We start from the raw sequence: 24,789 nt of genomic DNA on the forward strand, positions 1-24,789 counted from the left end.
AGTGTTACAGACCTACAGACACTTCAGTCAGTACAATCCCGCAGGGTATTGGTTGGACAAGAAAATAATTCCATTTGAGTGAGGAGGCGTAACTTGGTCTGACCTTTTTACACATTCATAACAGAGAGCCTCTGAGAAAAATATTTACGAAACACACACACACACACACACACACACATACAAACACACACACACACACACACACACACACACACACACACACACACACACACACACACACACACACACACACACAGCAGCAAATGGACGATAACTCATTCTTTTCTGGACAGACTGTTGTAGGCTAAAACAACATGACAAATATTACTGTTCAACACACAGCGTAAATCCAGAGCTACGACGCTTCCCACAAACTGAGCAGGCATGCAGCCAAATGGAGGACTAGACTGTCAGAAAGACAGAAATCTGGCAACTCAGTTATAACTCAGACAGACAGGTCAATTGAGAGGCGGGCAGGTAAACAAACAGGCAGCTAAAGAGATAGGCAGGCAGAAAACCAGAAAACTACGCCCTCATGATCAACAGGATTTTACGCAGATTAAATTCATCTGAAGAACGTGTTTCTGAACCAGTGTCAGAACTCCTGCCGTGCCACAGGACATGTTTGTGTGTCTCATAAAGAACAGTTTGTTTGATAAATCACAGATTAGTGTTGCTTTGTTGTCCAAACAGCAATGTTTCAAGAAAAGCTGGCATTTCTAAGTATTTCTTTGGCCCTCAGTGCTGTAGCTTTGTATCTTTTTGTCATTGTTCCTTTAAATAGGGATTTATTTCCCTCAATAGCAAAAGGGAACTGAAAGGAAATTGGAAATAGTTTAGTGTATAGATTAATATTAACTTATCATCAGTGCATTTTGGTCTGATTTGGACCAATGGTGAATTGAGTGAGTTTTGGTATTTCTATTACAAGTTTAGTTTTTCACATTCCGTTTTTTTGTTTACACAAAGCAATTTGTTTAAGCAATAGTTCGAAAATTTGGGAAATGCCACTATTCGCTTCATTCCTGAGACTGAGATGAAAAGATAGATACCTCTTACACATCTGTGCAGTACATATGAAGCTACAGCCAGCAGATGTTAGCTTAGCTTAGCATAAAGACTGGAAACAGGGTGAACCAGCTAGCCCGGCTCTGTCTAGGAATCCTCCTACCAGCACCTGTGAAGCTCACTGATTCACACTTTAACCTTGTTTTTATGTATTAAACAGTTTTCTGTTTCTGACTTTTTATGGTCTTTATGCTAAGGTAAGCTAACTGGGTGCTAGCTGTAGCTTCGTACAGATATGAGAGTGGTATCAGTCTTCTCATCTAACTTTCAGCAAGAAAGCAGATGAATGTATTTAGAACTATTCCTTTAAGTCACAACAGGTTAAATATATGGTCTATTTTAGGGCATCTACCATGATACATAAATAAATAATGTAATTCAAACTTCTTCTAGGGTGTAATTCTTTTTGCTCTAAATCTGCTTGTAAGCCTTAAAAAATTCAGCCCACAGGGCTGGCAGACAGCAACTTGTTTAAAGTGAAAGACAACAACGAGACAAAAGATGAAGTCAGGTTGAAGCCGCTGTACACTGAGGGACAGTGATCATATCAAGGTCACGGGAAGAGCGAGGTCCAGAAGAGGCAGGTTAGTGGCTGCTGTCTTTTCAAAGCTGAAAAAAGGGTACAATAGGACACAGTACCCACAACTGCGATCTTGTCAGGAATACAGCTTTGTCTTTTGCTTCACTAATGTATTGGATTTTTTGTAATAGTTTTCTTTTGTATGTGTGCAACATATACAAATCCAACATGCTGGATATACAGAGGTATATTGTCTTTGTGTTGTGAGTGACAGCGTTCCTCTTGGGAGAAACTCCCACTGTATGCAAGACTTTGGTAGTTGTGATTAATTTTGGAACAAAGTGAACTTCTGTGTCAAGTCATGTGGTGAAAGAGAAAATCAAAATGAGAATTGCTTGTTTTTTCCATTACAATTTGCATTTTTTTTTAAACACTATCTTTGCATGGTCATTTTTGTCTCAGGTTAAATTAAGTAAATTCCTATTTAAGTACGTGCAGTAAATTCATACCTACAGCAAAATGCATCCATTGAATGAGATTAATCACATCTTTTAACATTTTTAATATTCCTACATGTGTTTTGCACTCACGCCGTTCCTCTTTCTCTTGTCTGTCTTCTTCCATCACTGGATTCATTTTGCCTTGTACAATATCTGCCAGGTTGTAGGATTTTGTTGTAATCAGAAATAGAATTCCAGAATATCAAAGGGAATGCTCTCTGCACATAATTTTTAAAAGGTCAGCATGACATTATTTTTAAATGCAGCGATGACTAAAATTCCCCAAGGAACAAATTCAGGATTCTGATGGGATAAATCTTTTGCACGATGCAGTACATCATTCGGGGCAGTTGATCTTTGATGCGATCTGCAATGTTGAGCCAAAACTTAAGTGAGCCGAATTTTGCATTAGTGGAGTCAAAACATCGTACTGTGTCTTTTAAAAGACAGTGCACAAAGCCAAAGGGTGGGATTCCAACCCACAACCTGCAATGCAGCCGTGGCAGAAGAGCCTGGGTCTGTTGTGCCGGACTGACAGAACACCTAAAAAGACAGCTATACCATTTAGCTAATTCCCATCTGGCTCTTCTCTTCTGTGGCAGCAGCCCCTGCCAATAGTAAAGCATTAGCATATTGAAATGAACTGATAAAACTGTCAATCACACAGGGGCTCCAGTGCCAGCAATGTGTCTATGTGTACGAGTTAATAAGTGAGTGTCGTAGGAAAAAATAGATAGAGAAGGAGACACAGATTTTTTCCTCCTGTATTGTTCTTTGTTTTTTAATCCACTGTTTTCCTTATCTATATGCTTTGGCAGCCCCCATGCACTTCACATGTCATGCCAATAAAGCCAAATAAAACTGAAAAAAATGGATTTAAAAAATTGAAGAGAGAGCAAGACAGAATCTCAAATGGAAAATCACGTTTTAAACATTTTCTGCAGACCCTCATGTGAAATCAGTGAATTTTAAGTGATTTTAATAATATTTTTATCTCCTATATTTGACTTAGGCTATGGCTGTGGCATTTGAATAAGCCTGTAAATACTGTACATTGTAAGGCGAGGGTTTAAGTCTGCGGTGTGCAGGGGGAATTATGTAGCTGTCGATCATTGCAGTGCACGCAGTTTGTCTTTTCGCTCCCTAAAAATGTCATTTTGAATCCCAGTGTGATAGTACACTCTAGGATGAGAGGGAAAAAAACTCGCTCCCGGAAATGTAACGCCCGCCGAAAACCTGCGCAAACTGGAGTGTGTTCGGCATGAAGAAAAGTTGTATTTGGGTGCTTTCATCCTGCGCGCTAACAGCGCTTTTCTAAATGACCGTTTGCAAAAGATGAACAGCCAGAGGCTACACCCCCCCCCCCCCCTCCCCCAGTCGCTCTCCTCATCCGTCCAACCACGCTCCCTTTTCCTCTGGCGCTGGATCGTGCGTTAGGAGCGCTGGCTGGACAGCACCGGGGCTTCCCTTCTGTCTGATGGACGCGGGCTGAGTAGGGACCAGGTCCGGCCGGCAGAGACCACCTCGAGAGTCCTGGGTGACGGCGGGCTCCGCTTCTGTAGAATCGGGGCAGCGAGAGGGGGAGACACGGGGAAGGTAAAGGGACCATTACTAACCTGTTGTTTGTGTGTTTCTGTTTTTCCGTGTAAGGGTGACAGCGCGGTGGCGGCAGATAACAAACACCAGGATAGGAGCTAAAAGCGACATATAAACCTGGCTGGACTTGATTCGGATGATTTTAATGGTGGTTTGGAAAAAAAGAAGCGGAAGAATTGAGATGATCCTCTGTGTATCCTTCACTGCTCAGCCGTCGTGTTTCCTTTTCCTTTGATTATTGCAATTTTCCAGGTTAACCTATTTGGAGTTTGTGCATTTAGAATCCAAAGATGTATTTCCCAAGCGGGTGGTCTGCTTAAGGCGTAAAATCAGGTGCTTCTGTGATTTTGCTCACTCTTGATGGTTGTTTTATCGTTTTTTTTTTTTTTAAATAAACAATAGAAAACTGCAGCTTGATATTCGACTGCAAATCAATAATAGTCGCTGGCTGGAGCCTTTTAATATAAAGGAGGGAGGCTGAGAGCGCCGCCTCAAGTCTGGAAATGGAAAAACTCTGCAAAACATGTCTCTTGCTGCCAGTGAATCGGAGTCATTATTAGGTTTAAAACGACCGCACAACCTCCATGGAACCAGTGCTCTCACTGTCTTATGTCCAGGGGAGGTAGCCTCTTTGTAGTCACCTCGTGTCTCTGCATCCACTGGAGGCCAGGATGATCCCCCATTTCAGGGATGATAACCTTCTTACATCATCTGATCCTGCCAGTTTACAGACAGCTGGGGCTTTAAAATAGGATCTCACCCTAAAAAACAAAGCAGGCCAAAGCAGAAATCTAAAGCTCAGGGGATCAGAGGTGAGCAGCCAGGCAGCCAGGCCACAGGGCTGACCTGTGGCCTGGCTGCCTGGCTGCCTGGCTGCTCAGTGTTTGTGTAACCACACAGGTGAACACAATAGATGAGCTTTTGTGTTTGTTTTTTTTTGTCTGTGTGTGTGTTTTTGTGTATGCGTGTGTGTGTGTGCGCGCCCGCATGTTTGCATATGGAACAATGTCAATATCCATTTATATTGATCTAGCTTGTTATAATATTATTTCTCCCAACAGCTTCCTGTTGACTGGAGTGAATGAAAGAAGGTTATTGAACTATGTTGTAATGACAGACGGGACACCTGATGACAAAGTGTTTAAATTTAAAAATTGGGGGGGGGTATTTATTTATCATTACACTGTCAAACTTGTCTAATAGTAGATGAAGATGTTGCACGATAGAGCTGAAATAATTCATCGTTTCAGAAAAAATGGCAAATATCAACTGGTTGCAGCTTCTCAAATGTGAGGATTTGATGCATTTGTCTCATTTACATCACTGTAAATTAAATACCTTTAGGTTTTGGACTGTTGAGCGGACAAAACAAGCAGTTCAAAGACGTCAGCTTGGGTTTGGAGAAATTGTGATGGGCATCTTGCACTATTCTCATATGTTTTATAGACCAAACAATTGATCAGTGAATTGAGAAACTAAACTAAACTAATTGATAATGACAGTAATCGTTCACAGCCCTATTGCCTTATAATATATGTAATAAATAACAGTTGGCCTTTACACCTGTCAGTATTTTGGGTTTTTTATTGACTAACTTCACTTTTCATTTTTTTAGAGTTCATTATGAAGAAGGTTTAGGTTGGCTGATTTATATAAAACAAGTATATTGTTACTGTTCTATTGTTCTGGCTAATTATTCGACAAATCTTGTAGAGCTGCATCAAAATTATTATTTTGATAACTGATTAAACCATTAATCTATTATGGACACAGATTGAGTCTTTTCATTTTTCTATTAATTGATTAATAAATTGATTGTTTAGTCCATAAATATCAGAAAATAGGGATAAAGGCCTGTCAAAATTTTCCCCAGATATTCGTCCAAGATATTCAATATATGATGATATAATACTGAGAAAAACCTCACAATTGAGATGCTGGAACCAGTGAAGATGGGATATTTTACCTAAAACATGACCTAAACAAGTAATTGATCATCGAAACTGTGATCAGTTAATTTTCTATCAGTCTATTAATCGATTTTCTCCTCCCTTCTGCATTATATAGTAATATATGTATAATGCAGTGCCTGTTCATTTAATGCAGGGCTACATTTTCGCTGACCTTGTTTGTCACTTAGTCATGCATCCTTTGTCACTCTGTTTCTCTCATTTAATATGCCTCTCACACTTTCACAAACAAACACACACACGGTAATCTATGTTTCGGCGGGGTATCTAACCTTGACTCTTGTTACTTTCAGCAAGGCCCTGACAAATTCTATCTGTGCCTCTTCTTTTACATTTTAATTCTGTTTCTGCTTCTCTTTCCTGTTGTGTCCCCCTGCAGATCCTCCATCTTCTGAAGGTCTCCGGCCTCTCTTCCAGGGCGTGTCTCTGGAATTGTGTTTAACATGCACACTACCAAGAGTGTGTAGCTTGTAGAGCCAAGAGGCGTGTTGAGTGTGTGTGTGTGTGTGTGTGTGCGTGCGTGCGTGCGTGCGTGCGTGCGTGCGTGCGTGCGTGCGTGCGTGCGTGCGTGTGTTTGTGTGTGTGTGTGTGTGTGTGTGTGTACTTGAAGTGAAGTGCAGAGATGGGTTCGGTGGGAGCAGAGCGCCGAAGGCCCACGCCGGCTGAGACTCCCGAAGATAGGGATGTGTGGCGAGATGGAGGAAGAGCTGGATGGAGGGATGTGGGGAGGGAGGGCTGGAGAGAGGGAAGAGAGAGCAGCGTGGTGCAGAGCTACAGCTTCGACTCGTATCAGCTGGAGGAGGAGGAGATCAATAAAGATGCCCCGGAGCGAGGAGTGCTGGCTCTGTCCGAACCCGGTGAGGGAGTTTGTGTTCTGACTAACTGTGTGTGTGTGTGTGTGTGTACTGGCTTTATAAATAGACAGACAAGGAACAAGGAAGGAAGAAAGGAAATAGATAGATGTATCAACAAAAAAAATTTGTTAAATTGAAAAAAGACCACATGAATATCCTTGTTCTACTCTAAAAAACCATGAAAAACAAAGTCTTTTTAAATACACACATAGATAGAAAATAGTTTTTTCACTGGTTTCCAGTACATTCAAAACTTAATATATTTATTAATTTAAGAGCTCTTGCTTGTAACATTAGAGGAGCACCAGTAGCACCACATTTTTTACATTATACTCTGTATGTATACAGACAGGAGGTGGACAGAATATCATGAACATATGTAGGCTACAGTGCTTTTATCCATATTCACAGTTGGAGTCTCCCCATAATTCATGAATATGATATAAAATTCAACATTGACAGTATATTTTGTATATTTTATGCCCAATTTGCCTTGTTACATGTAAATAACTCCCTTTTTGGATAGTGATTACGGTACTACAGTAGAGTTTGATGGTACAGAGCCTTTTATAGAAAGCCCTAGACTGAATATTTATAGAGTATATTCCTTTTTCTTAGAAGAGCTGAAAAGGGAAGTAAGGAATGGAAGAAATAGATAGATTTAGCAGCAACAACAATTTATCAAAGTGGAAAAATAATAAAACAAAGCTAATATCCTAATAACCAACAACAAGAAATTTAAGTTTTATTAAATTTTCTGCACCTAGTAAATTAGTGTTCCCTCGTGATTGTGAATTTTTAGTTGGCTGATACTGTCGGCACTGTAATTTGATTGGTGTGGTATCTTTGTCGTATAGTTTTTAATTTCTCTACAGGCAGTTTTCCAGCCAGTGGGCTGATGTCGTTTGGTCCCATGTGCGATTTGAGGATTCGGCTGTTTTACTCGGTGACTCGGCAGGTTAGTTACTGTGTATGTTACTCTGTGTCGTGATCTGACTCACAGAGGAAGGTACGGTATGTAGCGCTGAGATTACAGTACTCGTTGCTTTGAGTTAAGCTAGCAAACACTAGCTAGACCCTCTCTCAAATGTCAGTCACCTGCTGCCATGGGAGATGCCCACAGAGAGGCTTGAAGCTTCAACACAGTTTCCGCTCACATGTCCAAAAAGGGTTTTATTTGCTTGAGAAAAATGGAAAATTATGCACATTATGCAAATGTCCTTACATTAAAAGTGAGTTCAAATTTCAGGACCATTCTAAAGAAATTTCTAAAACAAGCAAAACTCCACCATTTTTTTTCCTTTATTTTCTACATTTTGCATGAAAAATAAGTGACGCTGAATTAAATGTGTCAGTACAGCCTTTCTCAGTGTGTGTGCAAGTGCTTGTAGATGATGGTGGAGGAGGGACTGAATGAAAACAGTGATGGGAGAGACAAAAAAGGAAGTGTATGCAAAACACAGTGGGCAGGCCTGTTCACCAAAAATGGCTGTGTTGCCTGGTTACTGACGTTGCACAAAAGACACGTTAATCAAATCAGAAGTGACCAAGAACATGCAGTGAGGGCCCTAGATTATCAGAAACCCTCTCTCTACTCCCTTTCTCCTCATCTTTTGCCTCTGTCTCTGTCTCCCTGTAGCTGTCAGTCTCCACACCTCAGTGTGCAGCCAACAAAATAAGAGTATGCAATCTGCCTTTTCCCTTAAAGAAAAAAACAAACTCAGAGATGTGAGAAGACAGACTCAGAAGACTCAAATAATCCTAGCCTGTCATTACAGTCCTGCACTTACACTACAATCTGTGGTTCTACTAAGGGACTGTAAGAAAAGTATTAGGGGGTGAGAGGGGGTCAGAGAAAGGAGGAGGGTATTGTAATTTTTTTTTTTTTTAGCTGAAGTTAGACTAGTCTGACTTTTTTTGGAGTGAGGGAGCATCTTTTATTTTTTATCATCTTAATTTTATATTTTATTTCATCCCTCCTTTGCAAAACAGTCAATAGTTAAATAACTAGATACATCAAAAAGACAACTTCCTTTTACCCCCAACTAAAATGCGATTTGTTTAAATTAATTCAAATGCAACCCATACAGTGTAATGGGTGAGTCTGAGCTACAGTAAGCTGTGATTGTCACATAAGCATGTGTGGCCATCCAGCGTTGTCAGTGTTTCTTATCCTTCAGTATAGTCTTTATATTTTCCAGTGTGGTGTCATAGAACTGCACTTTCTGTCTTGGGTTGGCAGTCAGACTGATGTTGCTTCACTCGTTTCTGGTGCCTTCACTGTCACTTGTGGCGACTTAGCGGGTGAGTCGTCAGATTTGTTCTGGCTGTAGAGTGAGGCATCACTTTTTACAAAGTCGGCAAACAGCCTTATTTTTGTTTGTAATTTTGTGATGAGAACCCAAAATACTAGTCCTTTGATTCTTTGGTGTCATGATTATCCTACTGGCTTTGCTCGGTAGCATCTGTTGTGCTTACAGGCGTAAAAAATTTTGAATTTGAACTGGTCATCTCATTATTATTTTTTTTCACGTTCATATTTTGAATAAAAAGTGATAGTCCAGGGTTTTATTAATGTGTACATTGGTGATGCACATTGCAAGTTTCAATTAGATCATAAGGTTTAAATCGGGGAACACTATTACTAACGTTTTACCAATTTTATACTGGTACATTATTTTGACATGTTGTGGGGAGGACAGTTTTCTAAATCAAGAGGAGGGTAAAAAAAACACAAAAAAAAACGTCCCTAAACACAAACACACAAACACTAGAAAGGAAAAATCCATCCTAAAGTACTTCCATATTGTCAGTTTCTGCGCTGAAATGTTGGTCACACGATGTGAGCAGTGCTGCGGTGTTGTCTTCATTGAGTTTTCTGTTAATGAGGTTTGACTTTCTGCAGGCGGTGATCTTTTCCTCTGTCTGTGCAGCCATGATGATGATGTATCACTGCTCATTCTCACTAAACAGTTTGCTTCATTTGGAAAAAATCTGCTGCTGTAAGCCTCAACTGCTTCACATTCTTTGTCTCAAGGTTGTTTTCTTTTTAACCCCAGAAACAACAAACCCAACAGAAATATAAATATGGTTATTGAAACAGGCAATTATCATGTGGATTACTGAAGTACAGGATATATGAAAATAATTTATCAATCCCAGCTACCATAATAGTAAATTAAATGAATCATTAAGATATGACATAAATAGTCTCAAAATTACTTGGGTTTTCCGCTTCAGTCTGCTGTAAAATCAAAATGCTCAAAAATCGTTTGGAGCCGTTAAGAGTAGGCTCACAGGATTAGGAGAGGATTAGAAACAGTTATATGAGGAACCGGCACATCACACTTTAACCATGAAACTGAAACAGCTGCAAAACACAAAAGTCCTGGTTCGAACTGAAACTACTGCAGCAAGCCCGCTTATTCATCAACAATTCCTCTGATCAACCTTTAACTAGCACAAGAGGAACAAGATCCTCTACAGCATTAGCTGCTCTATCAGCAGAGCGGAGGCGTAGCTGCTGCTGCTGCCACAGCTACATTCACCCTGATTAGCTTTAATTAAGATTAAGTGCCTTGGCATCAGACCTAATTCCGATGTTTTGAAGTCATTTTTATCCCCACCGTTGGAGCATGATTTCATACTCTTTTAGTTCTCTAACCATTGACTCCCTCATTCACCTTCAGACTCTGAGGAGCCAATCCCTGACGACCGTTACCATGGCATCTACTTTGCTATGCTATTGGCTGGAGTGGGTTTCCTGCTTCCCTACAACAGTTTCATAACTGATGTGGACTACCTGCACCACAAGTTTGAAGGTATAAATATGCATGAGCCCAAATTAACCTATGCGTGTGCGTACACAAAAACACCTATAGAGAATACATATATTTTACAGACACAAGGACAAACCTGGAGATTATACATTCATATCCAACTCCCGGGAGTCATGGCTCTTGTGTGTGTTTCAGGCACATCCATTGTGTTCGACATGAGTCTGACGTACATCCTGGTGGCTCTGTTGGCCGTCATCCTCAACAATGTGCTGGTGGAAAGACTCAGCATGCACACCAGAATTACTGTGGGTAAGTCAGACAAGGACCCACTCACAGACAAATGTCCAATTGGGGAATATTTCTCATTACGGGAATTTATAGTGTTCCTCATTTATTAATGACCCTTTGGGAACCTCAAGGCTTATCAGAGCAGACTACACAGCAAAAATGAGAAGACAGTATAAAGAGGAAGGAAAAAAAAACTGCAACAATTCTCCTGTGTTTTTTATTCAGAAAACTGTTTCAAACAAACTTTGCCAAAGACTGCGTATTCACATGGGGCTCTCTTTCAAGATCTTGCATCATGCTCAATTTTTCTAAGCTTTCAAAAAATTTTAAAGTGAACCCACAGTGCTATTGAAGTAAACCATTCACATATAGTGTGCACATATGAACAGATTTTACATCAGGTTTTATTAAAAGACTAAGCCTGATACTGGACAGATTAAATGTGGTCCAAAATTATCGTTAAAAAGCTGCTTTTTAAAGCTACTTCACATGTCTTTGCAGTGTAAATAATTTTGAGTAAGACACTGATATTAGAGATTAACATATTAATATTAAAGCTGTTCAGCCTACCCATATATAACAAATCATTTTTGAGCAAAAATGAAAAAAAAGTTCTTTAAAAATATATATTCCCCCAGGAGAAGTTGGATATCTCTCCTCATATACAGTGTATGTAAGAGCAAAGTTTCAACACTTTACCCTCGGCAGCTAAAAATAGCTGTTCTTGCATCCTTGAGGAAATGTCTTTTGAAGTGTGTTGTCTGTGCAAGAGCTTCTCTCTGAAGTTAATAATTTCAGGATCTGACTTTTGTTGAAAGCAATATTGTTTGCAAGTCGGTCCTGTCAAATATATGTTTAGTGCAATCACAACGTAACCTAGTTAACTGATGTCTGTCTGTCTGTTTGTCTGTCTGTCTATCTGTCCGTCCGTCTGTCTATCTGTTTCTGTGTCTGCAGGTTACATCTTAGCTCTGGGGCCGCTGGTCTTTGTCAGTGCGTTTGATGTCTGGCTGGCAAAGTTCACCACAAGACAGGCTTACATCATCAACCTTGTGTCAGTGGGAGTGGTAGCCTTCGGATGTACAGGTACTACTAATGCTTTTTTATCTATCTATCTATCTATCTATCTATCTATCTATCTATCTATCTATCTATCAATCTAGCCATGTATCTATCTAGTGACCTTTGCTTCCATACGCCATGCAGAGCTTTCCTTAAAGCTGCTCTAATCAGTCAATATTTCCTAACAATGGATGAAATGACTGTGTCATGTGAAAGGTGTCACTTCTAATGACAAAACAACAGAGAAATATCACCCAACACTGCAGTTCCTCTCAGCTCTACAGAGCTTTTTAGTGTCTTTTAGCTCATTGCAAAACTGCACTGTTTTGGTTCACTCTCACTATTCTCAAAAACGTCATATCAGCAGTAGGCACCTATCAAAGTTAGCAACTATCTAGTGAACATGGTGGAGCAATTAGTGGCTAAAGTGCCAGATAGTTCCCTCAGGAGTTATTGGAGACCACAACAGAGCTACAAGGAGAGTGAATGTTGAACTTACATTAGCAAATGTTGACTAATACATCATGATAAGATGATGATATGTCAGTGTGTTTAAAGCTTGTCGCGCTGTCCCCGAGTGGTCACATTACAATTATTTCAGGTTTAAAGAATGGAAAACCGCTGCACCATCAAACTGTTTTATTTGTGTATAACAAGGCAAGTTGAACATACAGCATATTTTGATAATGTTGAATTTGATTGCACCATCAGAATTTATGGGGAGACCCCCTCCAGTGGATATTATTTACTGTATCACACAGTATATGAAGTTAGAGATCTGATAAAGGGAAAGAATTATGTAATATGGGCTCAGAAGCTACCTTAGTGTATAATTCAAAGCTCTCTGACACAGTGACTATATGAAATCACAACTTTCAGAAAAGTCAGATTTATTGTTGGGCTATTAGACTGGATTGTGCTATACTGTGTAGTGTTCATGATATTCTCTCCACCTCCTAACTGTATTTGTACATATGGAATATAATGTAAATGTATATGGTATCACTCAGACCTTTTAAATGACCAAACAGCAGTGTCAGGACAAACACAAAGACAGTAGAGGCTTTAGTCGTCAGCTGCCGCCAATGACTTTCATACACTGAGCCAGTTTTCTTGGAGTTACTGGAAGTGTGGACACAGAATGTTTCAGCTAACAGAGGTAACAGTTTAATTGGCGGAGGTCCAGAGGTCAGAGCAGCTACTCTCGAGTGGTGCGGGGAGGTTCAAGGAGTGGTGCCTCTAAATGAAGTTATGTTGCTACAGTGTTGAATATTTGCACTGATAACAACTTCCTCCTCCCTCCCCAGTGCAGCAGTCCAGTTTCTATGGTTACATGGGGATGCTGCCAAAGAGGTACACACAGGGAGTGATGACCGGAGAGAGTAAGTAAGCTCACACAGACAAATATCTCCATCTTGTATATTTTCCTCTGTTCTTACCTGTCTGTCTGTCTCAACTCGACTCTCTCCTGTCTCTCCAGGTACAGCCGGGGTGATCATCTCCCTTTCTCGCATCTTCACGAAGCTGCTGATCACTGACGAGCGGAGGAACACGCTCATCTTCTTCCTAGTCTCAATCAGCATGGAGATGCTCTGCTTCCTGCTTCACCTGCTGGTCCGACGCTCCCGATTTGTCCGCTACTACACCAACCACGCTCAGGGCAAAGGCCAGGGCAAAGGTCATGACCCGCGTGACAACGGGACTGGATACAGGGTTCACCACGACGTCACTGCAGAGGAAGTAAGATTTGTAAGTCTGCGGAGACTTTCTTGACCATAGATTGTGAATGTCTGCATAGATTGTGTTATGTATGCATAAAATATAATATACTCAATGTGTAAGTACCATGTATGTATTACACTAAGAGAACACTAAGTACAACCTGACAAAGCCACTATCTTAAAAGTACATTACATACATTCAAGTTTCTTGTATATTCTTGAACAGTTTCTGAACTTAGACAGTAAAGAAATGTCATGCAACTGCATTTCTTTGTTGATTTCTGTGAGGACTGTGTGTGTGTGTGTGTGTATCTCTTGCCTGTGTCAGTGTGAACATGCACACTGTGTGTATTCTAAAATGCAGAATCATTTATTTAAATCTGCAGGCTGCTTTTTGGCTGCCACTCCCAAAAGGGAAACATTGAGAGAGGAATAGGAAGGGATTTTGGGAGAAGTTATTAGGGATGAGGTATGCAGGGATAGAGAGTGGTGCGGGTGATGCAGAAAAAAGATGGAGACAGATGGAGTTTTAGAGAGAACAGAAGAGGTTGAGGTCTGCCAAGAGGAGGAAGAAGGAGGGATCATGACAAAAATGACTAAAACTGGAAAGTGAGCAGGGAAGGGGAAGAGCACTTTGTAGCCTGAAGACATGGCGCTAATATTCCTCATCACACCATGTGAGTGTTTGTATGTGTGTGTGTGTGCGCGCGCTCAAAGCCTTCAAAGAAAAACATAGCACCTCAGGCCGTTGTCTTTTCATTTGTGCATGCTTGTGTTTGTACGCTATTACAGATGCAAGTATGTAAGGGATGTTCCCCTGTGTTTTACAGTCTTGTGTGTTTGTGTGTGTGTGTTGTTTTCTGCATCTGTGGGGTGATTCAGGTAGCTCTTTGTTCTGGTTGCCGGGGGAAACCAAGGCAGCTCTATATTATGGGATAATCAAGAAGAGTGGCGCCCTCTGGCCTGCAAGTCCCTCTAATCAACTAATGCACCTATATGTGTGCGTTCGTGCGTGCTGCGTGCGTGTGTGTATACATAATTGCTTGTGCACACCTGTGTGATGTGCATAGGAAGAAGTGTGTGTTTTGAAATAAGCATGACTAGAATGCGGATGTGCCTTTATGTTTGGATAAAGAGAAAATGTGTGTTTGTAGGTTTCTCTGTTTGTTTGTGTGTGTGTGTGTGTGTGTGTGTGTGTGTGTGTGTGTGTGTGTGTGTGTGTGTGTGTGTTTGTGTGTGTGCGTGCTACTCCTGGGCTTATTTACAGTCCACTCTGCAGTCTCTTTAACATCATTACATCAACCTACAGCCACTCCAGCCATTCTCTCTAATAGCCACTGCCATAAAGCTGATGTCATGCATCCAAGAAGCCATTATTAATGAAAAAAAAACGAAAAAAGGAAGTTCAAACCACTGCCAGAGACTATGTTTATTTACTGTGCGATGTCTACCTCTAGTGTTTTCTTAACAAACGGTTGATGTCCTTCAAAATACTTGAAAATGTTCTCATGTAATGAGCAACAAAATTATGTTGTTTCCCCATGTGATACGATAATTGACCATTTGATAGTTCATACGTTCAGTTCAGTTTTAAAACCATGAATGGATTTAACATAATCATTTATAAAATTAGTTAATATAATGTAGATGCCTTTTGCGGTCTCTCGTGTTTGTTAAAAAAGTCGGTGTGTGTCTCTTCAGGGAAATGGTGGGACAGGACCGTCCTCGACAGAAGAAGGCGTTGAGGACTTTGTGGGTGGTACCTATGTACGATTTGATGCCCCAAAAGCCAAGATAAGGAGGAGCTGGCCTGGTGTCCGCGGTACTCTCTGTTTAATCTCGTATACTCACTGCTCAATTACCCTGTGACTCTAACAGATGGATTTGAAATTTAAATGCATCCCCTGGTGATTGTTGGGAAGACGACAGTGTTCTTAGTGAATTTACCTGCTCAATTGAGAACTTCAGATTTTTAAATATCGCCTTGTGTCTGTTTGTGACCAGACATGATCTTGCATCGTTACGTGGTGTCCCGTGTGATCTGGGCCTACATGCTGTCTATAGCAGTGACCTACAGCATCACTCTGTGTCTGTTCCCCGGGCTGGAGTCTGAGATACGAAACCCCACCTTAGGAGAATGGCTCCCCATCCTCATCATGGCCACCTTCAACATGTCGGATTTTGTTGGCAAGGTGAGGTGCAACTTTTTATTTACTTGTCATGGAAAAAAAGAATGATGTGAAGACACTACAGAGAATAGACAGTATACATGTAAATATAGCTAACACGCCATAATCAGTGTACATATATTTAAATATTATATTATTCAAATAATTATTTAAATATTATTTAAATATTTTAAAAAATGGCTTTATATTTAAGGCCATTTTCATTCCTAAACACTAATATTTTTTTATATAACTTACCAGAATTCTAATAGTGAATTTAGAAAATTCATTGTTTTCATAAATGGACAGTTACTATAATCAGTATATGAACAAATGATAAACCATCGATGCATGAAGAGTAGTTTAGGATTTTTCAAATTGTTTTCTTCCATATTTCTTTAATATATGTGTAGTATCTACACAATTACATACAAAGAAAACATTTTCCCTTTTTGTGTTCTGTTTTAAGTTTATGCTATCACACATTGAAGTAGTGACTACGTGTTACCTTTTATTTTTAACAATGACTGTATAGTTTACCCAATATGTTGGCTACATAATATTTCTATTCATATTTCTATGTTTTCCACACAAGTGTCTGCAATGCCAGCTGTAAGATTAAAACAGAGAAGCTAAATCCGAATCAGATTTATTTCCCAAGTATGTTAACACACACAAGGAATTTGGTTTCGGCCGTTTGTGACTCTGCAGACAATATACAGTGTACATAGTTTGTACAGGCAATAGACAACAAGCAAAATACAGATTATATAAAACCCAATCAATATAAATAAAGTGCAAGTCTGAGTGGCAGAGCAAACAGCAATGAGCATCACGTACGGGAATGAAATAGTGGTGTATGAGCGTATGTACATTACAGTATTGGAAAAGAGGTAACAAGCTATGGCATAGCAGATGGTACTGGTCAGCTGTTTTTGAGGGGGATGGCAGGAGGGAAGAAACTGCTCCTATGTCTGCTAGTTTTGGTATGTGGGGCTCGGTAGCGCCTGCCAGAGGGGAAAAGCTGAAAAAGGTCTTGTCCAGGGTTTGAGGAATCTGATTTTCCCTTCCCGTTTCCTGGTTTGTGAAGAGTACAAAAGTACAAGAGCACATTTGATAGTTAATAACTATAGAAAATTCTGTGCTGTGTTGGGGGCTGCAGTTGCACAACAGAGCTCAGTCTTATCATAATAGTCTGTTAAAGGAGAGCTGAGAAACTTGTGATCCTCATCTTGGGATCCAGTTGCTACCATTTATGTATATACATGTTTTAAACTCTAAAATGAAAAGACGAGATTAACAAGTGACTGTAATAAATATTTTTTAGCTCATTGTTTTCAATTTATGACTTGTAACTTTAGTTTTTTGGTTCACTCTCAGGTCTTGCACTTCAGTTTCCACGTGCAGCAGCAGACAGTTGCTTTCAGCAAAAAAACTGTAAGCTACCCACACAGCACCAAACGTCAGGCCGACACAGTTAGCAACCATCTGGTAAACATAGTGGAGTATTTAGCAGGAGTTGGTAGAGACCCAAAACAGAGCTAAAAGAGATTGAATGTTGGACTCTATGTTTGCCAGGTGGCCAGAAACTGAATGATAATGTTGCTCCGTATTTGCTGGATTTGTAAACAGGCCCCTGTTTGCCAGCAACCGTAGCCACAGGAAACTTCTTGGATGGGCATCTGACTATTTTCCTGTGTGTGTGTTTAAATTAATCATTAAAAACGATAATGGGAAATAATGGAAATATTGTTGATATTTTGATTTCATTTCAACAGTATTGTGGGACAGAATTCTGGGATAGAGGGATGAATTTCTTTCATTTAATTTTTGTGAGAGGCTGCTGCACTTGTTGCATCATGATCCTAAACAATATTTTTTGTGTCATTTTGATGTGATTTTCTTGCTAACCAAGAGGAAATCAAGATAAGTATACTGAATCAAGTCCAGTCTTTCCCGCCACCACAAGTCAAAAGGCCTACAGATAGATTCCTACTGGACTATGCAAAATATTATAGGAATCCTTGGCTTGCACAAATAAAAGAAAGGGTTTTTAGGGTGACAGGGACCAGGAGAGTTGGGTGTAACATGTAAAAAAAATAATTATAATAATAGGAAGAAAATACACCTCAGCTGCCTGGAGGTGGGGTTGCAGCATCTTCAGTGCCCCTACATCTCGCGGCTCTGGCTTAACGATGTCTCGCTATGTGGGGCACATCAACAAACAGCTTTCCTCATTACTCCCAATGGTTTTTCACACGTTGCATCACATAATGCAGGAGACCACTAATTGTTGATCAGTATCTCTTTTTTTTAAACTTGAAAATTAATTTTGGGAGATGGAAGCGTAGTACATACTGGGGGAGCACACGATGCACCATTGACAGGCATTGCATCCCAAGGCCCCCCCCCCAGCAGTGGTTAAAAAAGTGTTTTATTTAGATTGCATCTGCTGCCCCCATGTGGCCAAAAAAAAACCAAAACAGTTATTGCAGATTTATTGTAAAATACCTCTGTTCCAAACTATTCCTAACTTAGTTCATTTAGTCTTAATTTATTTCTTCTTATTAAAAAGTTTTGTAGTACCCCAGTCATTTTATTTAGGTATTCAAAGCCTCACGTATTTAATTCTTTGGTCCATCTTTGTAGAAAAGACAAAACTGATTTGCAGTTGTGGTGCTATATGTTACATTGTGTAGACTTATTTCATCTGTTGAGTCCAATGAGTTAGGTTTGATAAGCGTTTTTTATCCAGTTTATAATTTCTCTGGCAACCATTAAAAGTATGCGTAGGTTATACAGTGTGTTTTGTTACTCTCTCAAGTATAAGATCCATTGGATGAAGTGGGATATTCATGTTCATCATACTTGGCAAGACCAGAAAATATAGGAATGATCCTTTATAATCCGAACCTTTCCTGATATTCTGGGATTTAATTGTACATTAGGCTTCTCTGCACAACAGAAGCTTTGATGAGACAAAGTCTCACTTTAAAACTTATGTTAACCTTGTGAAATCGTTGAAGAAGTCGCCCCATTTATTAAACCTGAGTGAGAAATGGTGGTTTATTTTCGGATAATTGGACTTAGCTTGAAGGCTTTATCTGAATAATCAGAAATGAAAACTTATCTGGTGTCCTTAAGTCATAATTTTGACTCTGAAGGGAAAAAAGTTGGTTGAGTGAAAGTTGTATGGATTGTATGCTTTGACTTTGTCCTCAGAGCAAATTTAGCAGTTTGCTGAAATGGAGGGAAAAAAAGATAGGGAGAAAAGAAATTAAATAGAAATGTGGAAAGGAAAATTAAAGTAGCTTAGAGGTTAAAAAAAAAGTCATGATAGAAAGTGCAAGGAATAGAGCGGAAAAATTTTTTTCGAAGGCATTTTAATTTATTTGTTGTGACTTCCCAGTGAAGCGCCATAAGCAGCTAGTAGATGCTCCGGCGTCACTTAAAAATCCCTTGTTCCTCAGATCTTGGCAGCGCTGCCGTACGACTGGTCTGGAGGCCGCCTGCTCTTCTTCTCCTGTCTCAGGGTGGTCTTCATCCCTCTGTTCGTCATGTGCGTGTACCCGGCCAGCACACCCACACTGTCCCATCCCGCCTGGCCCTGTCTCTTCTCCCTCCTCATGGGAGTCACCAATGGATACTTTGGGTCTGTGCCAATGATTCAGGCTGCTGGCAAAGTGCCGCCCGAACAGAGGGAGCTGGCAGGTGAGTTGCTAACTTCAATGGCAAATAATTCTACGCAGAGGTAGTTTATAAATGTTGGTATATTAGCTTTGACCCATTAAAGTGATGTTGATTTTTTTGTGGTCTCACATTTCAAGGTGAATCGAGTCTAAAAATAACGCCAAACTCTAAATTGCTGATGTGGTAAACGCTGATTCCTGCTTCTCAAATATGAGGATTTGCTGCTTTCCTATGCTGTATATCATTGCAAACTGAATATCTTTGAGTTTTTATCTTTTTTTGTCAACCAATGCAAGCCATTTGAAGAAGTCATCTTGGGCTACTGGAAACTTGGATGCAAATTTAGCTGTTTTCACTATTTTCTGATGTTTTACATTCAAATGTTAATCAATTAATGTAAAAAATTATCAAAAGATGAATTGGTTGCATATAATTACTAGCTGCATCCTGTTATGGTTGAATTAAATCAAAATAGATATTACAGGTTAATTAATGAGCTTTAGAGGTGCTGGTAGGTGGATTGTGTTACCTTTGGACTGAGCCAGGCTAGCTGTTTCCATCTGTTTTCAGTCTTTGTGCTAAGCTAAGCTAACTAACTCCTTATTGTACCTTCATACTTACCATGTCGACATGAAAGTAATGTTCTTCTCATCCAACTCTCAACACCAAAACAAACAAATGTATTTCCCAAAATGTCAAGTGAACAACCATGACACCACATGACAGGTTTGGTTAGCTTTAGAAGTACTACTCTTTCTGGATAAGCTAATTTTCTGTTCTCTCTCTGCATCAGCTCTGCAGTCATTCTCTGCTCTCTGCGTCTCTCTCCAGGGAACACCATGACAGTCTCCTACATGACAGGCTTGATGGTGGGCTCCGCTGTTGCGTATGCAGCTTACAGTTTCACCGCTCCAGGAACAGCAACACGCTTCGCCACGCTCAACATACACACACCTGCCAACGCTACAGGTTACTGAATGACTACACACAATTAAAAGACGCACACGAAGACATGGACATAAATACACGTACATGTACACGCACCTGCCGCCATTTACACACGTAGGATCCTGGAAGGAGAAGCAGCAAAGACTGACGGACCTCTGACAGATAGATTGTCCTTCGTCCAAATCATGCTTCGATTTGGCTCTTTGGCTAAAGGAAGAGGAAATTTAGCGTTGGAGGAAATTATTATAAACAGTTAAAACGCAGCAGATTTATCCACTCGCTCATTCTCCAGCCTGGTGATCCAGTGACCATCACATGTTCCTGCTGTGATGAACTTTTCCCAGGAGGTGGACAACAGGAGCTGTGTACCTGTCAGCCCTTTGAGTGTCTCAAAGCGTAATTATTGTCTGCATGTGGTTGCGAACAGATCGGCTGACATTTGTACAGTGAAAAGTCAAGTGATGTTTCGCAGCAGGGAATGAACGCCTCACACTTCCAAAGGAGACCTTGTGTCTTGCGTCACACGTTACATTTCATGATTTTTCTGAACTGTTGCTGTTCAAAATAGAGATATGATGTCAGTGTGGATTTTTCTGGAGAGGTTGGGTCAGCTGTTTCCTCATTATAATCTCCTCTGTTGAAAATGCTATTTTTTGACACTAAATTCCATCCATGGCAATTTGATTTGTGTAATGTTATCAAATTCCTCCAACTGCACCATTTAAAAACGACAAAAGTGACTCTTTAGCTTCGGTAATCTGATGTTTTTCTGAGGATAACGGAATATGTGGGCTCATGTGGGTATGATTATGAGAGGGATTTGAATAATTGGAAACCCAGGCAATGTTTTCTTTGCCAGCTGAGAACTGAAAACCTTTGTTATGTTTTACAGGAAAAGAAAAAAAGAGGGAGTTTGATATAAAAACACATATTTAGCATGTAACAAGAGGTAACTGAACCGTTAACACTGCGACACAGAATTGGAACTTGGAAAATGTATTTTTTTATTTTATTCTGTCTTTAAGGGAGTTACAGTTTTTCTTTAACGACATACACAGGTCATACAAGATACTGTCAAAACTCACATTTTCTTTGAGTTGTTGTGTTTTTATAGACAGGTTCTTACTAACATCAACGCATCACAACGGAGCTTTATCTTCGCTCACCAAAAATGTACTGAAATCTTTACAGTCCATCTGTTTCGTCTCCGTTTCAGCTTGTTTGTCTGATCTGAATTGAAAAAGCTTCAGCTGCATTTATTTTCAGTTTCATTCCTATCAGCCTTATGTAGGACTATATCTGAAAAATAACTATTAGAAGTGAATAATGTTAAACCTTTTTGCAGTTATTATGATTACCTGCAATGTCGCTGGCAGCTGCTCTTCCCTGTTTCACTCATGCTAAAAGAAGAAGCGCGTAAGCGGACTTCAGTCTGCTCTGTGAGGTTCACGTCACTGTGTGCTCCCTCTGGCGGCTGAGAAGAGAACAACAAGTTCGGTATGATTTTTTTTTTGTAAATGGCTTGTGTCCCTTCGTGGTCCTTCTGAGCTGTTTCTGTGTTTAAGGTCCATGTAATGATGTGGGATATTATTGGGGGGAGCCATTACTGGCTAAAAGTCTGCCTGTTTCTGATCGGTGTTAGTAGCTGAGAAAAAAAAAAAAAGAATGTAAAGTTGTAAATATGCGGAATAAAAATGCACTCAAGGCATTGAAGAGCTTTTATTTTATCCAGGTGAAATCCTCTAGAAAGTATCAGATTCTTATCATATGTAGCTTTATTCAGCAGAGGCGATCCGGAAAGCACCTGTTTCCTTCTCTTTTTTTCGTGCCTTTTTCCAACACAGATGCAGCAGCCTCCCGGGCTTCTTAGTTCTTCCACGTTTCCTGCTGGATTTGATAAATTTTTCAGCGATAAGAGGATCGGCAAAGTTCAGCGTTTGTACATTATGAAGCAAAAGCAGGCCCCAGTGTAGAGAGCCACAAAGTGCACTACATTATGCAGTGGGCTGCCGGGTTTGAATGTGTTTTTAGCTATTTATTCGTTTATTTATTTATTTATCGGTCAGATGTGTCAATAAAGGACGTGAAAATTCTCCACCCTTCCCGTTCGCCTCTTTCTCCGGAAGAAGCCGCAGGGCCATTTTGAGAGAAGGGGAGACCCCACTTTTCAGAGACTTGCATCAGTTGAGGCCAGAGTTGAAAGGGCACGTGAATGCAGCACGGTGACTCTTACCGTCGCTTTAACCAGTCGAGCTTTGAACTGTGCAGTGGAGAAAAATGACACGTAGATGGTTTAAAACAGCCGCTTTCAGATCGTATTCATAAGAACAACTCTATGCACACTCTGCATTTTTCCCCTCACTGGCGATGAATAATTGATGATTTCAGAACACATTTTTGTCATTAGCTAACACTTTTATCCACAGTGACTGTATTTGATCTCCTCCCCGAGGTCTCGTATTTTTCAGCTGTGACTTCCTGTTACTGTTTTTTATATCAGCCCCGGTCTGCGACAACGCTCTTTTTTCTCACCACTAACAGCAAAGAATTGCTTCAGAAAGCATTTCATACTGACTGTTTTTAGACTACACACTGTGCCATGTCGGTGTGGTGTAATAAGAACGCGTATAGATACATATATGTATGTGTCTCCTGTAACATAAGATATTTTGCAAGTTGTAATCGGGAGAAAATAATAGTTTAAGAGCTTGATTGATTCAAAATCAAGAATTGGGTGTCGTGAGCTGAATTTCTTCTTTTTTGCTGGGATATTATTGGGTCACATTTGGGCGCCTGATCAGCTTTTGAAGCAAAAACTAAACCGAAGGATTCAACAGCCAGACCTGGTTCTTCTGACTACACCTGCCTGGTTTCGGGGGGGGGGGGGGGTATTTTATGTCTGCAACCAGGATTGCAAATGCGAATTGTAGCCATTCAACTATCAACGTTAAATCCCCACAACCATTTCTGAGCAGAACAGATCTGAGACCGCAAAACCTAATATCTCACAAAACATTATCCTTTTGAGCTTTTACCAATCCAGGCACGATCATACATTTTTGATATCTTTATCACCAGGAAGGTGTCTGGGTTTGCGTGAAATATGACACAGCAGTAACGCGTTTTGTCGCATGCCTCGGATAGCAGGGCTGCTTCTTGCGGCAGCCAAGAACACCAGGAGAGAAGAAGTTGCAATGCGGCAGTCCTCAGTCTGAGGACGGCAGGCGTCTTCCCTGCGGAATTGTCCTCGAGCAAGACTCTGGAGTCTCTCTGCAGGGAATGAATTGAATGAAGTAAAGTCAGCGCACGAAAGAAATCTGTAACCACTGCTTCTCTCCAGCAGAGAGCGCTTCTGCCCGGAGAACGGCATCAAGGACAGTGCACTACAAGGACTGGAGGTCCAAAGGGTGTGGACAGTGTGTATCATAGATCAGTGGTTGTGTCTTTATTTAGCTTCGTTTCTGTGTCATACATCCCCGAGAGAATTAAAGACACAGCTTCTCGTAAAGAGAAATGCTCCCTTTTTCTGACTTTTGAGCCTTTTGTTGTAGGACAGTGTCTCTACTCAGGACACACAACTATGCAAGCCCAAAACAGATCATATCCAAAATTACATCTGCTACTGCAACATGTGTTAATAGTGTTATAGAGGTCAAAGTGTTCTGGTGGAGCTTCACTTCGTGTCTCAATGTGTGTGTGACTGTATGTGTGCGCATGTACAGTCCTGGTTGAAATGATTGGCACACTTTAAGTACAGAATTTAGAATATCTTCAGAAATATATGCAAAGTAACCAATTTTGCATAACCAAAATATTTGAATAAAATTTCCAAGGTTACTGAACAAGGGGCAATTAAAAAAATCAAAAACTACATAATAGTGAAATAATACAAACACAAATTGTACCCTGGACACAATTATTGGCGCTCTTCACTAATATTTGATTGCAGAACCTTTGGAAACAATGGCAGTCTCTAATCGTTTATTTTAGCCATCCAGAAGCTTCTTGCGCCTGTCTGCTGGTAGTTTCTGCCACTGTTCCACTGCTGCGTGTTCAAGATCTTTTAACTCTGCAGGAGTCCTTTTTGCAATGGCAGATTTCAACGCTCACCAAAGGTTTTCAATGGGATTTAGACCAGGACTCATTGCTGGCCTCTTTAAAACAGTCCACCTTTTCCTTTTCAACCGTTCTTTTGTGCCGCTGGTTGTGTGCTTTGGGTCGTCATCTTGCTGAAAGACCTGAGACCTCCGCCTCAAACCTGAGGTTTTCTGACACTGGGTGACACATTTCTCTTTCAATATGTCATGGTGATCTTCTGATTTCATCATTCCTTTGATACATTCACAGTCTTCAGTACCAGAGGCAGCACAGCAGCCCCACAGCATGATAGAACCTCCACTATGTTTGACTGTAGGTAGAGTGTTCTTTTCCTTATGTGCTTCATTTTGTCGCCTATAAACAAACTGTTTTTGTAAACATTAGTCTTGCCTCTTTGTGCCTTTCTTTCAATGATGGTGTCCTCTGTGGCCTTCGCCCATGGAGACCTACTGGGTTTAGTGTGCGGTGTATGGTACAGGCTGAAACCACCACTCCAAATTGCTCATTCTTAAGCTCTTTAGATGTCA

General features: G+C 40.4%; 1 protein-coding gene across 2 annotated transcripts; it reads left to right on the forward strand.

The window, feature by feature from the left end:
* Positions 1-6,254: 6,254 nt before the first annotated feature.
* On the forward strand, positions 6,255-21,865 carry slc29a4 (solute carrier family 29 member 4). 2 transcript variants are annotated; one of them, XM_040156586.1, is made up of 10 exons: positions 6,255-6,511; positions 10,198-10,329; positions 10,483-10,596; positions 11,533-11,661; positions 12,945-13,019; positions 13,118-13,386; positions 15,060-15,180; positions 15,363-15,550; positions 18,997-19,237; positions 20,048-21,865. In XM_040156586.1, exons 1-10 carry the CDS (start codon positions 6,277-6,279, stop codon positions 20,191-20,193), a joined length of 1,650 nt encoding a protein of 549 aa, XP_040012520.1. In that variant the 5' UTR covers positions 6,255-6,276; the 3' UTR covers positions 20,194-21,865. The 2 variants fall into 2 exon arrangements, with proteins under 2 accessions (XP_040012520.1, XP_040012529.1); XM_040156595.1 differs by having other exon boundaries at positions 13,118-13,377.
* The last annotated feature ends 2,924 nt before the right edge of the window (positions 21,866-24,789 follow it).

Source organism: Xiphias gladius, chromosome 3 (genome assembly GCF_016859285.1).
Source record: "Xiphias gladius isolate SHS-SW01 ecotype Sanya breed wild chromosome 3, ASM1685928v1, whole genome shotgun sequence".
Lineage (NCBI taxonomy): Eukaryota > Metazoa > Chordata > Actinopteri > Istiophoriformes > Xiphiidae > Xiphias > Xiphias gladius.